At 25.2% G+C, this 19,593-nt stretch overlaps 1 protein-coding gene and 1 long non-coding RNA gene across 9 annotated transcripts in view; both read right to left on the bottom strand.

The window, feature by feature from the left end:
* Positions 1-2,465, bottom strand: part of LOC135925039 (muscle calcium channel subunit alpha-1-like) — a 92,506-nt gene extending 90,041 nt beyond the window's left edge. For all 8 annotated transcript variants that reach the window (XM_065460180.1, XM_065460181.1, XM_065460182.1 and 5 more), the window contains exon 1: positions 2,350-2,465. In XM_065460180.1, coding sequence (XP_065316252.1) covers positions 2,350-2,368 — 19 coding nt within the window. In that variant the 5' untranslated portion in view covers positions 2,369-2,465. The remainder of the gene's footprint in view (positions 1-2,349) is intronic.
* Positions 2,466-9,888: 7,423 nt separating this feature from the next.
* Positions 9,889-11,632, bottom strand: LOC135923218 (uncharacterized). The gene is made up of 3 exons (XR_010571154.1): positions 11,488-11,632; positions 10,893-10,958; positions 9,889-10,108 (listed from the first exon to the last, which is right to left on the bottom strand). It is a non-coding gene; the product is annotated as an uncharacterized LOC135923218 (long non-coding RNA).
* Positions 11,633-19,593: the final 7,961 nt, after the last annotated feature.

Raw genomic sequence — 19,593 nt, 5'->3', positions numbered from 1 at the left:
CGCCAATGACGCTCGCAATTAGAGAATGTGTCTCGAGTCCCAGGTAAAGCGTCTTCCGAACTCGTGCCAAAATAACACATTAAGTCTGATGGTTGACTTTTATATTTGATGATTATATACTTTACATTTTTTCAGTTTGAAAAAAAATCTTCAAATAATTTTTGAAATTTTATTTTGAAAGTTTAGATTTTTTTATGCTTAATAATTACAAAAAATCTTAACATTTTTGAAAAATTTGATTAAAAATCTTGTTCTTCAAAAAAAATCAAAGAATTTTGCTCAAAAATTTTCACAAACTGTTTTTATTATACCTCCACTTTTTCCATATTTCGATTGGACACTGAGTAAAAGCTTTGAAGTGAATAAAAATATATATTAAAAAATATTTTTGGAGGTAAAGAGTGTTTCGTGAATAAAAAAAAGCATGAATAAATATTACTGATATTGATTTATTTTATTTTTTTTTAAAAATAATATAATATATTTTAAATATAAATTAGATGACCTCAAGTTTTTTTAAAATTATTATTTTGGTCAAAAATAAAATGATAGAAATATAAAGGCGGGAATATTAAAGTAGAAAATTTATTTCTGAAAAAGGACCTAGTATATGCCGGGAGATTTGGTTAGGAAAGGGTATGAGAATGCTGAGACTGAAATCGGAGTGACGTTTTACAGAGATGAGTGAAGAATAATTATAATTTTTAAATGAGTATTAAATGGGTATCCTTAAAAAAAGGAATAGAACGAAATATGTAGAAGAATAAATTATTTTCCGAGATTATATATTAAAAGATAAAATTAATTTTTTAAAAAAATAATTTTTTGCCATATAAAATTATGCGTTTTTTTATTTGATGTTTTGCTTTGTATTTTGCATAATACATTATTATGAAGCACAATCAATAAGCAGATGTTTATTAATTTTTATTTTACACATCACATAATTATAAAATTAATAGTTTTTTAGTTTGATAACGCTAATTAAAAGGTGTTTTAAAAAATGGTCATTTTATTGTAGATGACAATACTTAATTGCAAAAACCGGATTTACTAATTAATGGGGGGGGGGGATATTGACAGTGAATTCAAGGCATCAAGCAAATTTATTTAAATTATTTTTTAAAAATTCTAACTCTAATTAGACTTTCTGGCATGGTGGAGAAGAGTACTAACCTCTCAAAACTTTAGCAAGCTTTAAAAAGAAAGATTTGAGAATAAGATCAAATGTAAATCAAAAAAAAATTTGGAAAGCTTCTCACGAATTTTAGTTTTTTTTGTTAAGTTAATAGAATTTCTTTTTTTTTAAAAAAATATATTATTTCCCTTTTTTCTAATTTTAAAAATATTAGAGAAAAAGATTTAAAAAATTGTCACTGCCTAAGTGATAGTAAAAATAAAATTCCAGAATAAAATTTATGGGTAAAGTCAGTCAAAAGTCTTCCCTATAAGAAAATCCTGGCTATATCAACCAATGAAAAATTATAGCATAATATAAACTGTTAGTCTTGAATTCTCATAACTGGGAAAAATCTTGTAATTAAAACCTGGAATTCTTCTATTAATAATTTAATAACTAGAACCCATTTTTTTGCAAGAACTGTCTATAAATATATGCTAGTAATTTATATAAATATTGTTCAAGATGTTTATTTATTGTTTAAATTTTTCATCATTGCTTTATCAAAATTTAGAGCTAGAACCAGAACCCTTTGAACTGTGTCAAATCTAAGGTGTGGAACAAAAGCCCAGAACAACTTTATCAAATTTTTAGAATCAGAATAATCAAAACCCTAATCAGTCCAGGTTTCAAATTCTGATAATAAATTATAACTAGTATTGTAAAAACTCAAATGATATCGATGGCAGTAATCATCATTCTTTAATTTAAGTACACCTGTAACTAAATAAAGAAAATTGATTTATTAAAATAATTATATAAGATCTATCAACATCATTACTTGATTTATCAATTCATTTATTTTCAATGATTAAGTTGTCAAATAAAATTTAGACATCTAATTAATATTGAAATGAACTACTTTTATTTTTTTTAAATGCAAAAATTCAATAAATAAACCAAAAAAAAGATGGTTTTATTTTCATAATAAAAAATAATGTTTTAATATGATAAGAATCATTAAAAAAAATTGTCTCAAATAAATATCATTTCGGAATCTTTGTAATCGGATCGATTATTATAAAATTTCATATCACATATAATTAGCAGTTTTTTTTTTATAAAACAAACAAAATTAATAAATAAAGGAATTTCTTAAATCACAAGAGATTACACATAAACCTTTCAAAGAAAACTATTTATAATATTTTAACCATTAATTATATTACCAGTTGCCACTGATGCCATTACGAATTATTTGATATTGAAAATTGATTTCATAATAACGAATTTGAATTAATGCATTTTTAAAAAATTCCCATATGATATATAAACCCCATTTTAGTCCTCATCGAAAATATAAACATTACATTTTTAATAAATTTGAAAATGTTTTTAAAAACTTTATAATTCCTCACGCAATTTAGCAATTATTTTAATTTAGATTATTTTAGTAAGTAATATTATTTCTAATAAACAAAAATACAATATGTAAGTAATTCATAAACATATTTTATTTCTTCTCATTTCAGTTTCTAATAATTTATCGAAATTTAAATAAATATGTTATACAAATATAATTATCATTAAAAATATTCCCTATTAAAATTTATTGTTTAAATTATTATGTCAAATCATTACATTTCTGCTTATCTTGAGTTAATCTTCTAGAGTCACTCGTTTAGTATCTTCCTCTTCTAAGCTCAGTGGCATCGCTAGGTGGGGGCAGGGGCTCGAGCTCCTTGAAAAATTTAAATAGCCACCTGAAGCAAAAATTTTTTTTTTAATGACTCCTTAATATCCCCTTTAACTAAAAATAAATTGTTTTAATTGCTCCCTGAACAATTTCTTTGATAATTCTAAATATATAGATTTAATTTTATTATTTAAAAATTAATAAGACTATCTAAATTTTTATTAAATGAATACTATTTTAATTATTAGATTAGATTAATACATATAAATTATATTTTACTATTTCAACTTGCGATCAAATTCTGTGTTAAAAATTTATCAATATCACTCACTATATATTAATTTAGCATTAACAGTTGAATCTTAATTGACTTTTATTATTTAAATTATTATATAACCCTATTTAAATTAATATAATCATTTATTACTTGAAAATTAACAAATTTAATTGTAATTAGCTGAGTTTAAAATTATTATTATTAAATTTAATTATCATGTCTCTTTCTAAAATTATTTTCAAGGTCCAAATCCAAATAAGTTTAAGAGATTTATTTAAAAAAAGTAAGTAGACATATAGTTTATAATGCTCTATTATATATAATTATTTATAAAATATTAGGTAAAATACCACTTTTGCAGACGTATTTGACAGTTATATAATATATTATTAATATTTTTAAAAATTTAATCAATGCTTTTGATAATAAATATAAGTAACAATTTGCATTCAACTATTTAACGCCATCTGTTTATTTAAAATAATATTATAATTAAACATCTTATTATTCATCCCACAATGGATGTAATAAAAGCTATTTTTCTTCTTCTTTGAAAAACTGTTAGTTAAATTTTTAATACGAATAAATTTTAGATATTATTACAAACTATTATTATTTTAAGATATAATATACCAACTAGAAATGGTACGACAATATTATATAAAATTTTAATTGCTTTCATGATATCACTCTGGTTCTTATTTTAATTTCTAATATGTCATCCTTGCCGTGTAAATAACTCAAGGCTTCAATATATTTGCATAATTTCTTCTAAAGATTTTTAGTGTTTTTGTTTCATCAATTCTAACATAATAAATTCTGATATGGGTTACCATCGTGAGTGTCATGGCTATGACTGTAAATTAACCAGCATCTATTATTTGTGTGACTATGTAATTTAAGATTATTACTACAACGGCTGAGAGCATAGGATTGCATATATTAGATATGCAATAATGGTCAACTGTGTATTCATTTATATATCATTAAAAATGGAAGATAATTTTTTAGAAATTTAATATCTCACAATATTTTCTCGATTACTTATCTAGGTTCCATCATGTCATCTAAGATGAAGCTCTAACTACCATTTAGTTTTATGATTAAGATTGGTCGTTTATATTATCTTCAAGAATTGTTAATTCGGTAAGGCTTATAAATTTTTTCTTATTAGTCCATTCTATAAAACATTGTCTAAAATGGTAACAGAGAGTTATATTAGCTTCATGACCTTTTGTGAATGTAAGTTGCCTAGAATAGCATTATGTGGTTTTTAAAAACCATTATCAATTGAGCCATATGTATGAATTAATTAACCTTTTTTATCACTTGTAATTCTTTAGACGCAAATTTTTTTATATCAACCATCAAAAATATTTAATACTGTAAGAAATAGATTTTGTATTAAAGAATATTATTTTTAAATATGTCTTGTATTGTTTTCATTATTTATATGTTAGTTTATTTGTATGCAAAATATAATAAATAGCAAAACATGAAATTCAGAATAATTGTTTAGAGTTAGCAAATTTTAAAAAAGTATAATATATTTATATAAATTTGCCCGGCATAAATTTTTTTTAGTTGAGCCCCTTGAGATTGTAAAGGCTAGCGACGCCCCTGTCTAAGCTGGTCCCTTTCTGACTGGCTATTTCTAAATATTTGATTTATCTTTTCCAGTAACTATTTCTCGAAGTTGATTCACATTTTTTTTGTACTTAGACCTCATAGCAATATTCTTCTTTTCTCGCCAGTATCATACCACCACTCCAATTGTATTTAATTTTTTTCCACACGGTCTCATATTTGCCAGATTCTGTCATATACCATTTTTTATGATGGTTAAATTTTTGTTTTCATATTTCCTATTCAATTTGTACGCAAGACTTAAACATTTGTTCATAACTGCATATAACCTCCGGCCAATCAGATATCCAGCAGAATTACAGTTATTGAATATTTTGCAAATTACCAACCAGTGTATCATTGGAAATTGACTGTTTAAATTTCGACTGTTGTCATTATACCACGGACAGTCATTTCACAACATTTGCAGCCCTTTGATTAAAAATAAATGTTTAGGATTAAAATGACTCCGATTAATTTACTGTTAAAAATTAATTACTCGCTTCAAAAATATTGGTGGTCATCATTTATTTGAAAATTGATAAATTGGCAGTCGAATTTATTATTTGAAATCCCTCATTATTTTGCTAATTATTTTTCCCTTGCCTAGACTTTAAAATAATAAGAATTCTATTTTTAATATAATAATTAAATACAACATGTAGATATTTTATGATAATCTGAACAATATATCTATTTCAATTGAATTTAGTTACAGTGTTTCTCTATTTTATATGCTAATTTATAGAAAGTCGGTTTGTTTTAAAGATTAATATCGATTAAGGGTATCTTAACTGCTTTATTCATCATCATGTTTGATCGCCTATATTATAAGGTGTGGAGTTTCAAAAATGTTACTAATATAATACAATGCCTACATGAGCAGTAGGGTAGGAAGAGTTTGCATCCAGTTTTTTTGAAGGTGGTGGGGGGGGGGGGGAATTAAGGAGTAGGCTTTTAAAGGGGGTAGATTATGGGTATAATTCTATAGGGGGGTTTATCTATTTAATGCTCGTTTAACTTTCTTTTGGAATTTTGTAAAAACAAATTTTTTTTGAACTTCTCTTATAAATGAAAAATGATGAAATATTTGTTTGCTCATCTAAAATATTTACCTCGTATTCTTTATTGTAATGCACAATTTTTGTTTAGAAAATTAAATAAGTGGTGGCATAACTTAAAATCTTGTCTTCTTCGTCGATACTAAACAGCCGGCTATTTAGAAATACAACTTAAAGGATTTAAATTATTTATTATTAAAGGAAATATAAGTATTAATTTATTATTGGATATTTAAAAATTTACTTTTTATAATATATTGCTATATCTCAATTAATGGAGTATCATTGTTCTAAAACAATCTGTGCTTTGGGACCCTGAGCTCGATATGTGATTTTGAACCCAGAGCCCTGGATTTCTTCAAAGCATTCGGCCAAGCGCAATTTCGGATGATCCTCAGGAAAGTTTCCATCTGCGTCAACGAATTTCAATAGAGACTTGAGGGTTACATACTATATCAATACGCGGTGCCATAACTTATAAATACCTACTCACGTTTTTTTTGAAACTTTTTTATTATAAATTTTTATAATTTTTTTTTAAAAATATATTCTTTTTATTTTTTTTTAAAATATATTTAATATTCATATAGCCTATATCTTTTATTATAAATTGTAATCGTTTTTAATTAAAATAAAACCGTCATTTAAGCCAAAAAAATATAAATATGAAAATAATTACCTATTCACTTTATGTTGAACATAATGAAGATTAGCATATCTTAATTTATAGTAAAATTAAGTTATCATTAAGACTTGTAATAATTAGATATTTTGCTGCATAAATTTTTTTTATTTATAAGTATTTTAAAATTTTAACAAAATATACACTATATTTTATACAAAAGTATTTCATTAATTAAAATCAGGGTTAAGCATTTATCTTTTAATTTATTTATGTTAAAAATAAAAATAGTCGTATTATATTATAGTAATATTTTTACAAATTTTCAATATAAATAACAAAAAATTTCTGATGCCTAACTGTTTTATTTCAAAAAATATTGGCCCTCCCAAATAAACAGCCCTCCCTCCCCCCCCACTGAAAATTCCTGGCTACTTCCTGCTTCTGATTATTTGCATCCCTCACGGAAAAACGATGTGTTGGCTATTTTTATTTTTTAAATTTTATATCTATTCCTGAAGACCCTACCATATATGAAGCTTAACAATTCTTCCCATGAATAATATTCGCCTCTATTCGTGATATTTTATTATTTTGTATAATGTTAATTAATAAGAAAGATATTTATTTTTTTCCCTGCTTTATTTTTCCTATAAAAATTAGCCACTGAAAATATATTATACTATATCGATACATAATTTTGATATTTTTTTAAATTTACCTCCAAGCTTATGGAATTTTTAACTCTGATTTACCACATTTATGATGCATCGCGATTTTTGTTATTCACCATTATTTGTTATCAGATTCATCACAATTCCTGATTCCTCGCCATTTGTGATTCTCAGCTCCCACTCTCGGCCTAGCTTATTATAATTGCACTCATTTTTTAAAGGTTTTCTAGGAAATAATTCACAGTAAACTATTTATTAAAATTAATAATATTTTTTAGCATTATAAAACTATACACACAGTGGCGTCACTAGGGGAGGGGCGCAGGGGCTCGAGCCCCCTAAAAAATTCGAATAGCCCCCTGAAGCATAATTTTTTTTTTAATGGCTCCTTAATATCCCTTGAACTAAAAATAAATTTTTTTGATTGCCCCCTGAATGATATCTTTTATAATCCCATTAAGTATATAGATTTAATTTTATTATTTAGAAATTAAAAGACTATTTAAATTTTTATTAGAATACTATTTTAATTATTAAATTAGATTAATACATATAAATTATATTTTAAGTATGTCAGCTTGCAATCAAATTCTGTATTAAAAATATAATATCAATAACTCACTAAATATTGATTTAGCTTTTACAGTTGAAGTTTAGTTGACTTTTATTATTTCAATTATTATATAACCCTAATTAAATTAATATAATCATTTATTAATTGAAAATTAACAAATTTAATTGTAATTAGCTGAGTTTAACATCACTAATCAACTATATTATTGATTTTTAAATTTAATTATCATGTCTCTTTCTAAAATTATTTTCAAGGTTCAAATCCAAATAAGTATAAGAGATTTATTTATAAAAAGTAAATAGGCATATAGTTTATAATCCTCTATTATATATAATTATTTATAAAATATTAGGTAAAATGCCACTTTTGCAGACGTATTTGACAGTTATATAATATATTACAGTTAATATTTTTAATATTTTACTAATCAATGCTTTTGATAATAAATATAAGTAACAATTTGCATACGCCATCTATTTATTTAAAAATATTATTATAATTAAACATCTTATTATTCATCCCACAATGGATGTAATAATTAGATATCTTTTCTTCTCTTTTTTACGTCTTTTTAGGAAAGCTATTTTTTTTCTCTTTGAAAAACAGTTTTGAGTTAAATTTTTAATACGAATATATTTTAGATATTATTACAAACTACTATTATTTTAAGATATAATATACCAAGGTGGTGCGACAATATATAAAATGTTAATTGTTTCATCATATCATTCTGGTCCTTATTTTATAGTTAGAAAATGTTTCATTTCTAATATGGCATTGACGTGTAAATAACTCCAGGCTTCAATATATTTGTATAATTATTTCTTCCAAAGATTTTAGTGTTTTTATTTTATCAATTTATCCAACACAATAAATTCTGATATTAGTTTACGTGTCATGGCTATTACTGCAAATTAACCAGCATCTATTATTTGTGTTGCTATGTAATTTAAGATTATTACTACAACGGCTGAGAGCATATGATTGCATATTTTAGATAAACAATAATGGTCAACTGTGTAGTCGTTTATATATCATTTAAAATAGAAGATAATCTTTTAGAAATTTAATATCTCACATTAATTTTCTCGATTATTTATCTAGCTTCCATCATGTCATCTTAAAGGAAGCTCTAAACACCATATAGTTTTATGATTTGGATTGGTCTTTTATACTCTCTTCTTCAAAAATTATTGATTTGGTTTAGGCCTATAAATTTTTCCTTATTAGTCCATTCTATAAAACATTGTCTAAAATGGTAACAGAGAGTTATATTAGTTTGATAAACTTATATAAATGTAAGTTGCTAAGAATTATATTATATGTGGTTTTTAAAATTCATTGTCAATTGAGTCATATGTATGAATTAATTAATTTTTTTTATCACTTGTAATTCTTTAGACGCAAATTTTTTTTATATCAGCAATCGAAAATATTTTATACTAATAAATAGATTTTGTATTAAAAAATATTATTTTTAGAAATGTCTTGTATTGTTTTAATTATTTATATGCCAGTTTATTTTGTATGCATAATATACAAAATATGATATTCAGAATAATTGTTCAGATTCAGAGTTAACAAATTTTAAAAAAGTGTAATATATCAATATAAAACCGGCCGAAGGCCCGCAAATTGGGGAATATGGGGGGCTTCGCCCCCATTAAATTTTATTTAGTTGAGCCCCCTGAGATTGTAAAGGCTATCGACGCCCCTGTATACACATAACTTAATTACTTAATTAATACAAAAAATTTAGAAAAAAATATAAAATTATTAAATGCTTCATAGATTATTCTTATTAGTCAATTGTTGCTTCATTGGAGAAATGTGAATCTTATTCAAATACAGGAAAATCTAATAAAGTAGGAGTAGGAATTAATTATTATATCGTTTTCTATATTTAGACAAATATATTATAATTAATTTAATAGTAAATATTTAGAGATTAATATATATGCATATGTCATAATACTTTAATTCGTGCCATGTTTTCTAACTTTATACAAAATAATTTGTGTATGTAATGATTAATAATAACTTTCTGTATTTAAAAATATGTGATGTAAATAAATAATAGGATTGAACAATTGTTGAATACTATTTGTCAAATGAAATATATAATCGACCAAGGAATACATGTGTATATTATATAAAATATTATATTTTTATCAAAAATATAAAATAGATTTTTATTTGCTTTTAATATAATATTGTTTTTAAAGATAATATCCGTCAAAGTATCTTATTTTGATTAAAGAATAAAAACGCCATTAGGTCATTAAAATATAAGAAGAACGTCATAGTTGATGAATACTAGCTTGAGAGTTGGTACAATCAGCAGTCTATAGTTGTATTATGCATAATGAATCTTGCTGTTAGTCCCTTGAATTATCTTTTCGTTCATAATATTTGAAAATTCTTGTTGAGATGACCTGATTAGTTTTTTAATACTAACCTTTAAATTGATTTTTTGTTTATATAAATTATTAAATTGATTTTTTTATATAAATTATTAAATTGGTTTTTTTATATAAATTGTTAAATTGATTTTTTTATGTAAATTATTAAATTGATTTTTTTGATGTAAGCATGAAAATATATTACATTTTTAGCTTAAAATAATTTTTAAATAAATTAAATAAAATAAAACTTTAAAACTTAATAAAATCTAATAATTTGTTATGACTAGTATCCTAGAAAACTTCAATTCTATTTACTAATATATTGTCTACATATACCATATTTGTGTTGTATTCTTTTATCAGTTCATAAAAATCCTAACTATCTACAATTAAGTACCGCTGTTTGTGTTATTTGCTAAAAAAATAATAATCAAATTTGTTGTATTTATTTGTTTTGAAATGTATATTAGTTTAGTCTTATTCAAGTTCACACATTTCGCTGGATTGTTTGTTAAACCAATTAAAGATTTTACAATCTTTTTTAAAATTGCTTCTATTTAAAAAAAAATTGTTATATCAGTTGTATAAATATTATCTAGTTATGTTATATATTCAAAATGGAATTATATTTTTAATCTAATTTTTGTAACCTTACCTATTATTACTTTTTGTTTTTCGTTTTTAAATTTATATTTTTAATCTAATTTTTGTAACCTTACCTATTATTACTTTTTGTTTTTCGTTTTGATTATATGTATTCTAATTTATATTTTTAGATAATATATAGTGTGTGTACGAAGATAAAAGATAATAATAGTAAAATATATTTTTACTTACTTGCACTATTATCAGATTCTCTTCAAGTTACATGAAAATGTTCCCATACATTCGCTGTTGAAGAAGCTAACATTTTTATATTTAAGGTTTGCGAAGGTATACATTGAAGAAATATATCATCCCCATTTGTCATTTTATAATGAAAACTTCTTTCAAAATTAAGAGGCCACGGTAAAGGTTCAATATTAATTGTCTGAAAATTATTTCTGATCACAAATTTATATCTAATAAGTTGAAGTAAAGCTAAATAAAATTAAATCAATAAAATGCTCTACTTAGTAAAAAGTTATTATTGGCTTTCATAATTTCCATTATTCAGATCAGATTATTCACTCTTCTAAAAAGTTAAAGAGAGCTTATAAAATTAAACTAAAATAACTAATAGCATTTATTTTCCAATATATAACAATCTGTTTATATTAATTAAAAATTTCACTCTTATGTAATGTGTAAATTTAGTTTACAAACAATACATGAAGTTTGATAAACTTATATATAAAATTAACTGAAATGTTTTTTTAAAAATTATCTAATAAATTTCAAAGCCACTTATAAAATTCGAAATTTTTTGTCATTATTCATTAACAGCGATTACATTAGCTGCGGGAGTAGGAGTCACTTGCCTTCAACGTTTTTGAAGAGTATAGTAAGAGAGGCTAGACTAGTGAAAGTAGAAATAAATTATATTTATAGAGTGAGGGCAAGATAATTAAAAGGGATTCAAATTTATTAATAAATTAATTTTGATTTTAGTCTGAATTAAATTTTAAATTTATAATACTTGAGATAATTCATACCACAACAATATATATAAATCCGGATATAGGTGTTAGGTGGTTAACTTGCCCATTTTAATCACAATTATATATATTATCATTATAAAATATATATAATTAACGAATATACAAATTAATAATATACAAATAATATATTACATTCATATATATTTTCATAATATCAATAATAACTTTTCTCTTAGAAAACCTTTGTCTTTGGTCACCATTTACCTTAACCGTGGGGTGTTACCTTTTTTTAACATTATTCTCCCCCTAATTAAAATTTTGATCACACAAATAGAATCAATATTAACTGCCTTGGTACGATTAATCTCGCCTAGAGTATCAAAATCGATTCCCTTGTTGATTGATCTCCCACCGGAGTATTGTTATCAGGTCTATTGCAGGTTGATCAACATTGTGCTTGAACTGCCCACGAGGTCACCGTTATCCTAGAGCTGGCCAAGAGATAGCTATCATCCTTGGATAGCCCACGAAGTTATATTTATCCGAGCTAGACAAGAAATTGCTATCATTCTTATATGGCACATGAGATAATCGATATATCGACAAGATATTATTAGTCTTTAACTCAAATACGGCTACATCTGGCTCATGATAGCCTCATTAATTTTAGCATAGGCCACGTGATTTGAGAGCCCAACGTCCTTATATCTTTATTTCTAAGTTAGCCAGGTTTCTTTATTAGTATCCATTTTCCCAATGTCCAAATTAGCCAGGTTCTTTTAACAGTAACTTTTTTCCAATGTCCAAATTACCCGGTTCTTTAATCAGTAACCTTTTTCCCAATATCATGTAAATGTCACTATATCTATAGACATGTTTTTACTATTATTATTTCCTATAATGATCCATTTTTACTGGGTCATCAATTTCCCGAAATTAATTTCAGGTCATCACAAAATTCATAACATAGAATTATTCCCCAAATTTAAATAAATCATTTATTAATCATAATCTTATGAATCTCATTCTGCAATTTCATACAATATAATCAGCATGAACAACTTCATTTGTACCAAATATATGTTTCTTTCTTGCATATTTATTCATCAAACAATTTTTCTTTGTCACTAATTATAATAATTCATTCAATATCAGAACTATTAATATATTTTCCTAATTAGGTTTATTATCAACATAATTTTATCATACATTGCAAATTCTCCATAATTTATTCCATTTACTTAATTCTGATTGACAATTTTATCTTTATCCATATTAATTTCTTAAAATAGCCATTACATTCATATTGCTCAAACAAATATCACTTTATTAAATAGTTCATACTTATCATGATATTTTTCAATTCCCCATAATTTATTTCATAAAACACATAATAGATTCATATTACAGGTTATTTGTCTCGTCGTCGCCAATTTAATAAATTAGATCAAATTCATACTTACATTTACATCCATGACGCCATATAATATTTGAGATAATTCATATTTATACAAAAATAACAATATATATAAATCCGGAAATCACATTATAATAGATGCTGTGGGTGTTAGGTAGTTGTAACATTTTAAAAAATTAGAATAAGAATTGGAAGTTTATAATCGTTGTCAAATAAGAAAGGTTAGAAAAACATGATACTAAATCAGACTAATATCCTCGTTAGAACTAAAATTATACTAAATCAGACTAATTTATATATATTTTTCTATAATATTCGTCAAATCAGAAAAGTTAGAACTAAAATGATACTACCCTTTATTAAATAATAAGTTAAAAATATAATCAAACTAAATTAATTAAAAAAAATTAAAATAATAAAAAATTAAAATTAAAAATTATAATTAAGTTCGTAAAATCATGATCTGTCCTTATACAAATATCCTCGAATATATATATACTTTTCTATAATTCATTTACATAATGTTTTACAAACAAACTGAAAAAAATCTTGAACTTTCTTTAATTTGAATAATCATTCTTTTTTATTCCTCTTTCTTTAAATCATTTGCATTCGAAATTTAATTCTTTTTTCTTGTAGATTTGAATATCCTTCGGCTTTGTAATTTGGTTTAACAATTACAACACCCTTCCACTTAGATTAGTCCCACCATTCTGCGAGTAAGGCATGGTTCCCGATACATTCTTCTAGCTCCTTTAATTATATCTCGTTTTACTCCCACATTATCCTAGTCTTTGCTTGTTTCTAACGGTTTCTAGTAACTAATGACGGTAAACCACTGACGATAATTTGTCTGCGAGTAACGATGGTTTCCACGACTTCTTGCGATTTTTTATCTTATACTAAATTTTTGATAAGCAATTGGCTATAATTTGTCAACGATTAACGATAGCATCCTGGTCTTCTTGTAATATATCCACTTTGCCTTAAGATCTCTTATACGATAATGATTTCTTGTATCTTTTGATCCAAAATAAAAATCCGATCTCTAATTGAGCTCGATTGCGGCATAAATTTTCTAATGACGAAAAGCCATTTCTCTTTATGAAGATTTTTAGGTTAATCAACAACCTGATATTTTGCTAAATATTATCAACTTAAATAACAGTCAACCATATATCTTTAATAAAAATTTATAACGAATTTCTTTTAGCTACATCGATCACTTGTACGTATAACGATCTCTTGTGACGCATTCTTTTTAGCTAAACGACTAATTCTCCGAAATACGACCATTAATATTGATACCATTGTTTTATTGCTCTCATTCTTTGTCTTAGTGTCGATAGTCATCTCATACATCCCCTTCCCCCTTTATTTAGAATCTCTTTTCAGAGTTAATTAGACTGACTTTTGATCTTCTAAAGCCTGGATCAATCGCTGTAAGGCACCTCTGTACCAATATGGTATTGATATTTATATTGCTGAGGCTAGTGGGAGAGTTAATTAGACTGAATTGTTGAAATTGCCCTGTCGCCTCCACTCTCCAACATCATTGTAACATTTTGAAAAATTAGAATAAGAATTGGAAGATTATAATCGTTGTCAAATAAGAAAGGTTAGAAAAAAATGATACTAAATCAGACTAATATCCTCGTTAGAACTAAAATGATACTAAATCAGACTAATTTATATATATTTTTCTATAATATTCGTCAAATCAGAAAAGTTAGAACTAAAATGATACTAACTCTTTATTAAATAATAAGTTAAAAATATAATCAAACTAAATTAATTAAAAAAAATTAAAATAATAAAAAATTAAAATTAAAAATTATAATTAAGTTCGTAAAATCATGATCTGTGTTTATACAAATATCCTCGAATATATATATACTTTTCTATAATTCATTTACATAATGTTTTACAAACAAACTGAAAAAAATCTTGAACTTTCTTTAATTTGAATAATCATTCTTTTTTATTCCTCTTTCTTTAAATCATTTGCATTCGAAATTTAATTCTTTTTTCTTGTAGATTTGAATATCCTTCGGCTTTGTAATTTGGTTTAACAATTACAACAGTAGTTAACCTTCACCCCATAATATATTAATCATAAATATATATATTATCATTATAAAATATATTTAATTAGAGAATATACAAATTCATAATATACAAATTATATAATATGATATATTCATACATATATTACCATAATATCAATAATAACTATATGTGTATTCTTTCCACATTCCTACAAAATCATTCATTCACACATATCATTTTAACACAGTTTGACTATATATAAGCTCGGGTTAGTAAAAACTAAAAATTAGTTGAATATCACCTCAATGCTTATTTGTTATTCTTAAAAACTATGCCTGGAATAATTTTGTTGAATGGAGGTTATAAAAAGTGGCTCACATAATTTGTATAAGGTTAATAAAAAAAATGATATCCTAATATATGTATCTTCTTAACTTCATCAATTTACTATATAATAATGGCTGGGTAAATATCACGGCCGTAGCTAGTGCGAATTTTTATAGGGGATAGGTATAGGGTTTGAAGGGAAATTTGTCTCTAAGTAAATTTATGCCATGTAGACGCTGATTATTAATATAATTCAAAATTCCATTTATGCATATCAAAACATCTGCAGATTAATTAGAGCATTTTTTAAGGCCAGAAACGGACGGAATTCGTATTTGATAATGAGTTAACGAACATTGAGAACAATGTGGTCAGGAGGATTTGCCTTGAAATAAAATAGTTGGTTTTAGCTTAATCTAAGGCACGGGCACCTTGGTGAGGGGGGGGGGAAGAAATCACTTGATCCCTCCTCCGAAAAAATCAAATTTTATCCTGAAAAATTAAATTTATAGATTATACTGTACTTTTTAGATATTTACATGTTATTTATTTTAGTTATTTAAAAGTTTCATCATTCCATAGATCTAAAATTATTCCTCTGAAAATTTATAAAAATAAGCAAAAATTATCTCCATATGCATGCAATATATTTCGTTCATTATGCATTTACTTATTTTTCAAATATATATATATAATGAAAAATATTTTGCAAATGCCCAGGTTTTCCTTCTTCGTAATTTTTCTATTAAGAATATAGAGCGTACTGAGCAATTATCATCAGGGCTTCCGGCTAGTGTTGTTAAAAAGCTCATTTTGAGCCGATTTTTTAAAAGAGCTAACTTAATATTTTAGCTTGAAAAATATTGCCTAAGCCTCGAGATTTCGATAATATATGTATAGACCTTTGTTCTTTCTAGAGAAAAATCTTCAGGCCTGCGTAATATATTTCTGGATGAAATATTGAGTTAGCCGTTTATAAAAATCGGCTCAAAACGAGCCGTTTAACAGCACTACTTCCGGCAATATGTACTCTGCAGCAGAATATTTAATAACCATGGTGAGTTGAATGGATAATAAATCCCCAAGTAGCAGATGCTAAATTGAAAACATGTGGGGTGGTGATGTTGGACATAATCTAGATTTTTTGGGTGAAATAAGTTATAAGTTTCGGTCATATCTACAAAACGTATATAGGCATTAATAGAGAATTTTAGTGATTAACAACATCAATAAGTAGGCCTATTCCTATTCAAAATTCATTAAATAACGGCTGAGCCTTAGACAAACAATTAGCAAAGGTTAACTTATCCATAATCCTCGAATATTTCTGTAATAAATCGAATGGTTGAAAACACAAAAATATCAATTCTTATCAAATTTTTAACGATTTGTAATTTTTTGGCCATGATTTATTAAAAAGGGTGGGGGGGGGTGTCTTTTATCAGGAATTAAATATTATTACTAAAGAAAATGTGGTGAATTTTTAAATGTATAATACTTCCTCCCATGCTAAGGAAATGGGGCATATTCCATAGGAATTGGAAATATGACCTAAGAAAATATAAAATAGCGAAGGATTAAATGAATGTTGGGCGCTATTTTTCCTAGCTGACCTAGGAAGAAGCCACTTGAGAGGCTTCCTAGGATGTAAGTAAGGTCAAATAGCATTTATTTCCCAAATCTTGTATTTGTGTTCCGATGACAATAAAAAGTATTAAAGAATACTAATATCGTATAACTGAAAAAGACATTATTTATTAAAATCTGTTTAAATATAAAGTAATTGGGTGTTTTTGATGATTCGTGTTGAATGGGATAATATTTACAAATAAATACATATATATAAATTTCTGTATATAGTTTATTAGTAGTATTATGCTAAATAACGTTACACAACTGCCATAATATATTATAAGTACGTTATTCTTTAACATCTTCTACATCGGTGCAAATGACAATCTTATTTTTAAAAAAATATATTTATCTTTTATTTAATTAATAATTAAACAGATTTATTCGAGAAACTCGATATCCAATCATAATTAAAAAATTTTTTTTAAAGATCATTGGCATTATTTTTTTAGAAAAATTTTGATTAATTTATATATAAAAAATACAAATTCCTTTCAGCTTACAAAAAAAATTCATCCATTTTTAAAATAAAATTTTGCTCGTCAGCATCACATTAATAGAAAATTTTACAATCGATTTCTGCACGATAATTTGAATAAGAGAAAATAGTAGTCTGTTTTTTTTTTGAAAAAGAATTTTTGACAATGTATTACTAAATCTATTATTCAAATCTAGAAATAATTGCACTAAAAAAATAATATATATAATTATAAATATTATTCATTCATTATCAGATTTTCATCGGCAAGGAAGATCAATAAATTGAATTTTAAAGCGACCTACAATATTAAATTAGGCCTATATTATTCTCATGCTTATGATTTAGGAAGATTCACTTAAATTTTCGGTCTTTTAAAAGAATATTTTCATAGGAAAATAGAATATTTTTTAAGAAAATTTTTTTTTGAGCATATTTTACATGATTAATAAATTCGGGATATCAATGAGCTAAAAATAAAACTAAGGATATTAAAATTGTATTGGTAACAGTTTTATAAAATCAATTTAGACTGTAAGAGAAAATATGAATAAATTAGGCGTGTAACCAAGGGGTGGGAAAGTAAGAAGATTGCCACCCCATCAAAAATTCCATGTTCCAGTAAATATATTTAGCTAAATCCCACTGCCACTTTTTCCACCTCCCACAACACTTCTCCTAAAATATATACAACAATTAGGTAGAAAAGTGGGTTGAAGTTAATCCTTTATTAAAATAACGATTATAATGGAAAAAAACATTTTTATATAAAAAAGGTGAAAACCCAAGATTATATTTATAAAAATATAACATAGCCGAAGGTCTTACAAAAAGAGGACCTAATAACCTTCAATATAATTTATGGCGGAAAACCCTATATGATAATTAAACCCCCCCCCCCCATCTGAAAGTCCTGGATATGCTTATGATCAACATTACCGAATAAATATTTAAAAAAATGAGATATAATCTGAAACAATTAAATTAAAAAAAATTCTGATTAAGCCAAAAAAGTATTGTGCTAAGGTAACGTGAAATATAAAATATTCACTTGATTGTTGGTTTGATCTATCTAAAATATAATTTAAAATGAGATCAATTGAGTTAATACACTTAGACTCGCGATTCATTCTATAAAATGTGTTAAAAGTTTCATACATTGAGGTCCGCCATTAAAAGGCATATAGACGAAATATGAGAGCTATTTCGATATAATGTTCTTCAATTGGTTTAGATAGAGTTTAAGATATTTATACTAAAAAAAATAACATTAATAATTTGACTTTAAAAATACAATTATGTATTTTCTCATTATTTCAGGATTCAGAAACATGATGAATGCACAACAAAAATGTCCTGAGGCAAAAAAACACTAAGTAAAAATGGACCCCCTGTATAAAAATACCACGGATGAATATACCCTAATTAACTTATTTAAAAATTAATTAACAATGGCCCATTATAATTCTTTTCAGCCCATTTTTTTTAAAATTATTTTGTTAAATTTTAGTATATTTCTATTCAAATCTTACGTATTTTTTTGAAATTCCGATTTTTATTTATTGTTCGTAAGAAAAAAAAGCGAGTAAGATGAGGTAAGAAAGGAAGAAACAAAGGAAAACATTTTCAATAATATATAAGACTTATCTAATATGATTGCTCCCTTTTTTTCTAAATCATCTAACTTCTTTTTATGATTTTTTAGACTCTATGGTTAACTAAGCTAGCCTTAACTAAAGGAGAAATTACTCACCCTTTAGACGAATATAACATTTGACTGATTTAAGCAAAGACTTCCAAAATTATATTAAATAACATTTTTTTGTTAAATTATAATGCAGAGTTTGGAACCTAGACTCTGCATATAAAATGGTTCCGATTTTTTAAAATTTGGAAAAGGGATTTTGATTCCTATTCTTAAATTGGATGTGGTTCCCAGGTTCTTGTCCCCAACTCAATTAAAGCATCCTCTATTTTTAATAATATATTTATGCCATAGGTGTTTTGCATATTTAGAGCTGTTTCACTGATCCGGGTTTTGGGGAAATTTATAAA

Source organism: Gordionus sp. m RMFG-2023, chromosome 2, assembly GCF_954871325.1.
Source record: "Gordionus sp. m RMFG-2023 chromosome 2, tfGorSpeb1-WG-v2, whole genome shotgun sequence".
Taxonomy (NCBI): Eukaryota; Metazoa; Nematomorpha; class Gordioida; order Chordodea; family Parachordodidae; genus Gordionus; species Gordionus sp. m RMFG-2023.
The sequence above is the reverse complement of the archived record's forward strand: the minus strand, read 5'-3'. Positions and strand labels throughout refer to the sequence as shown.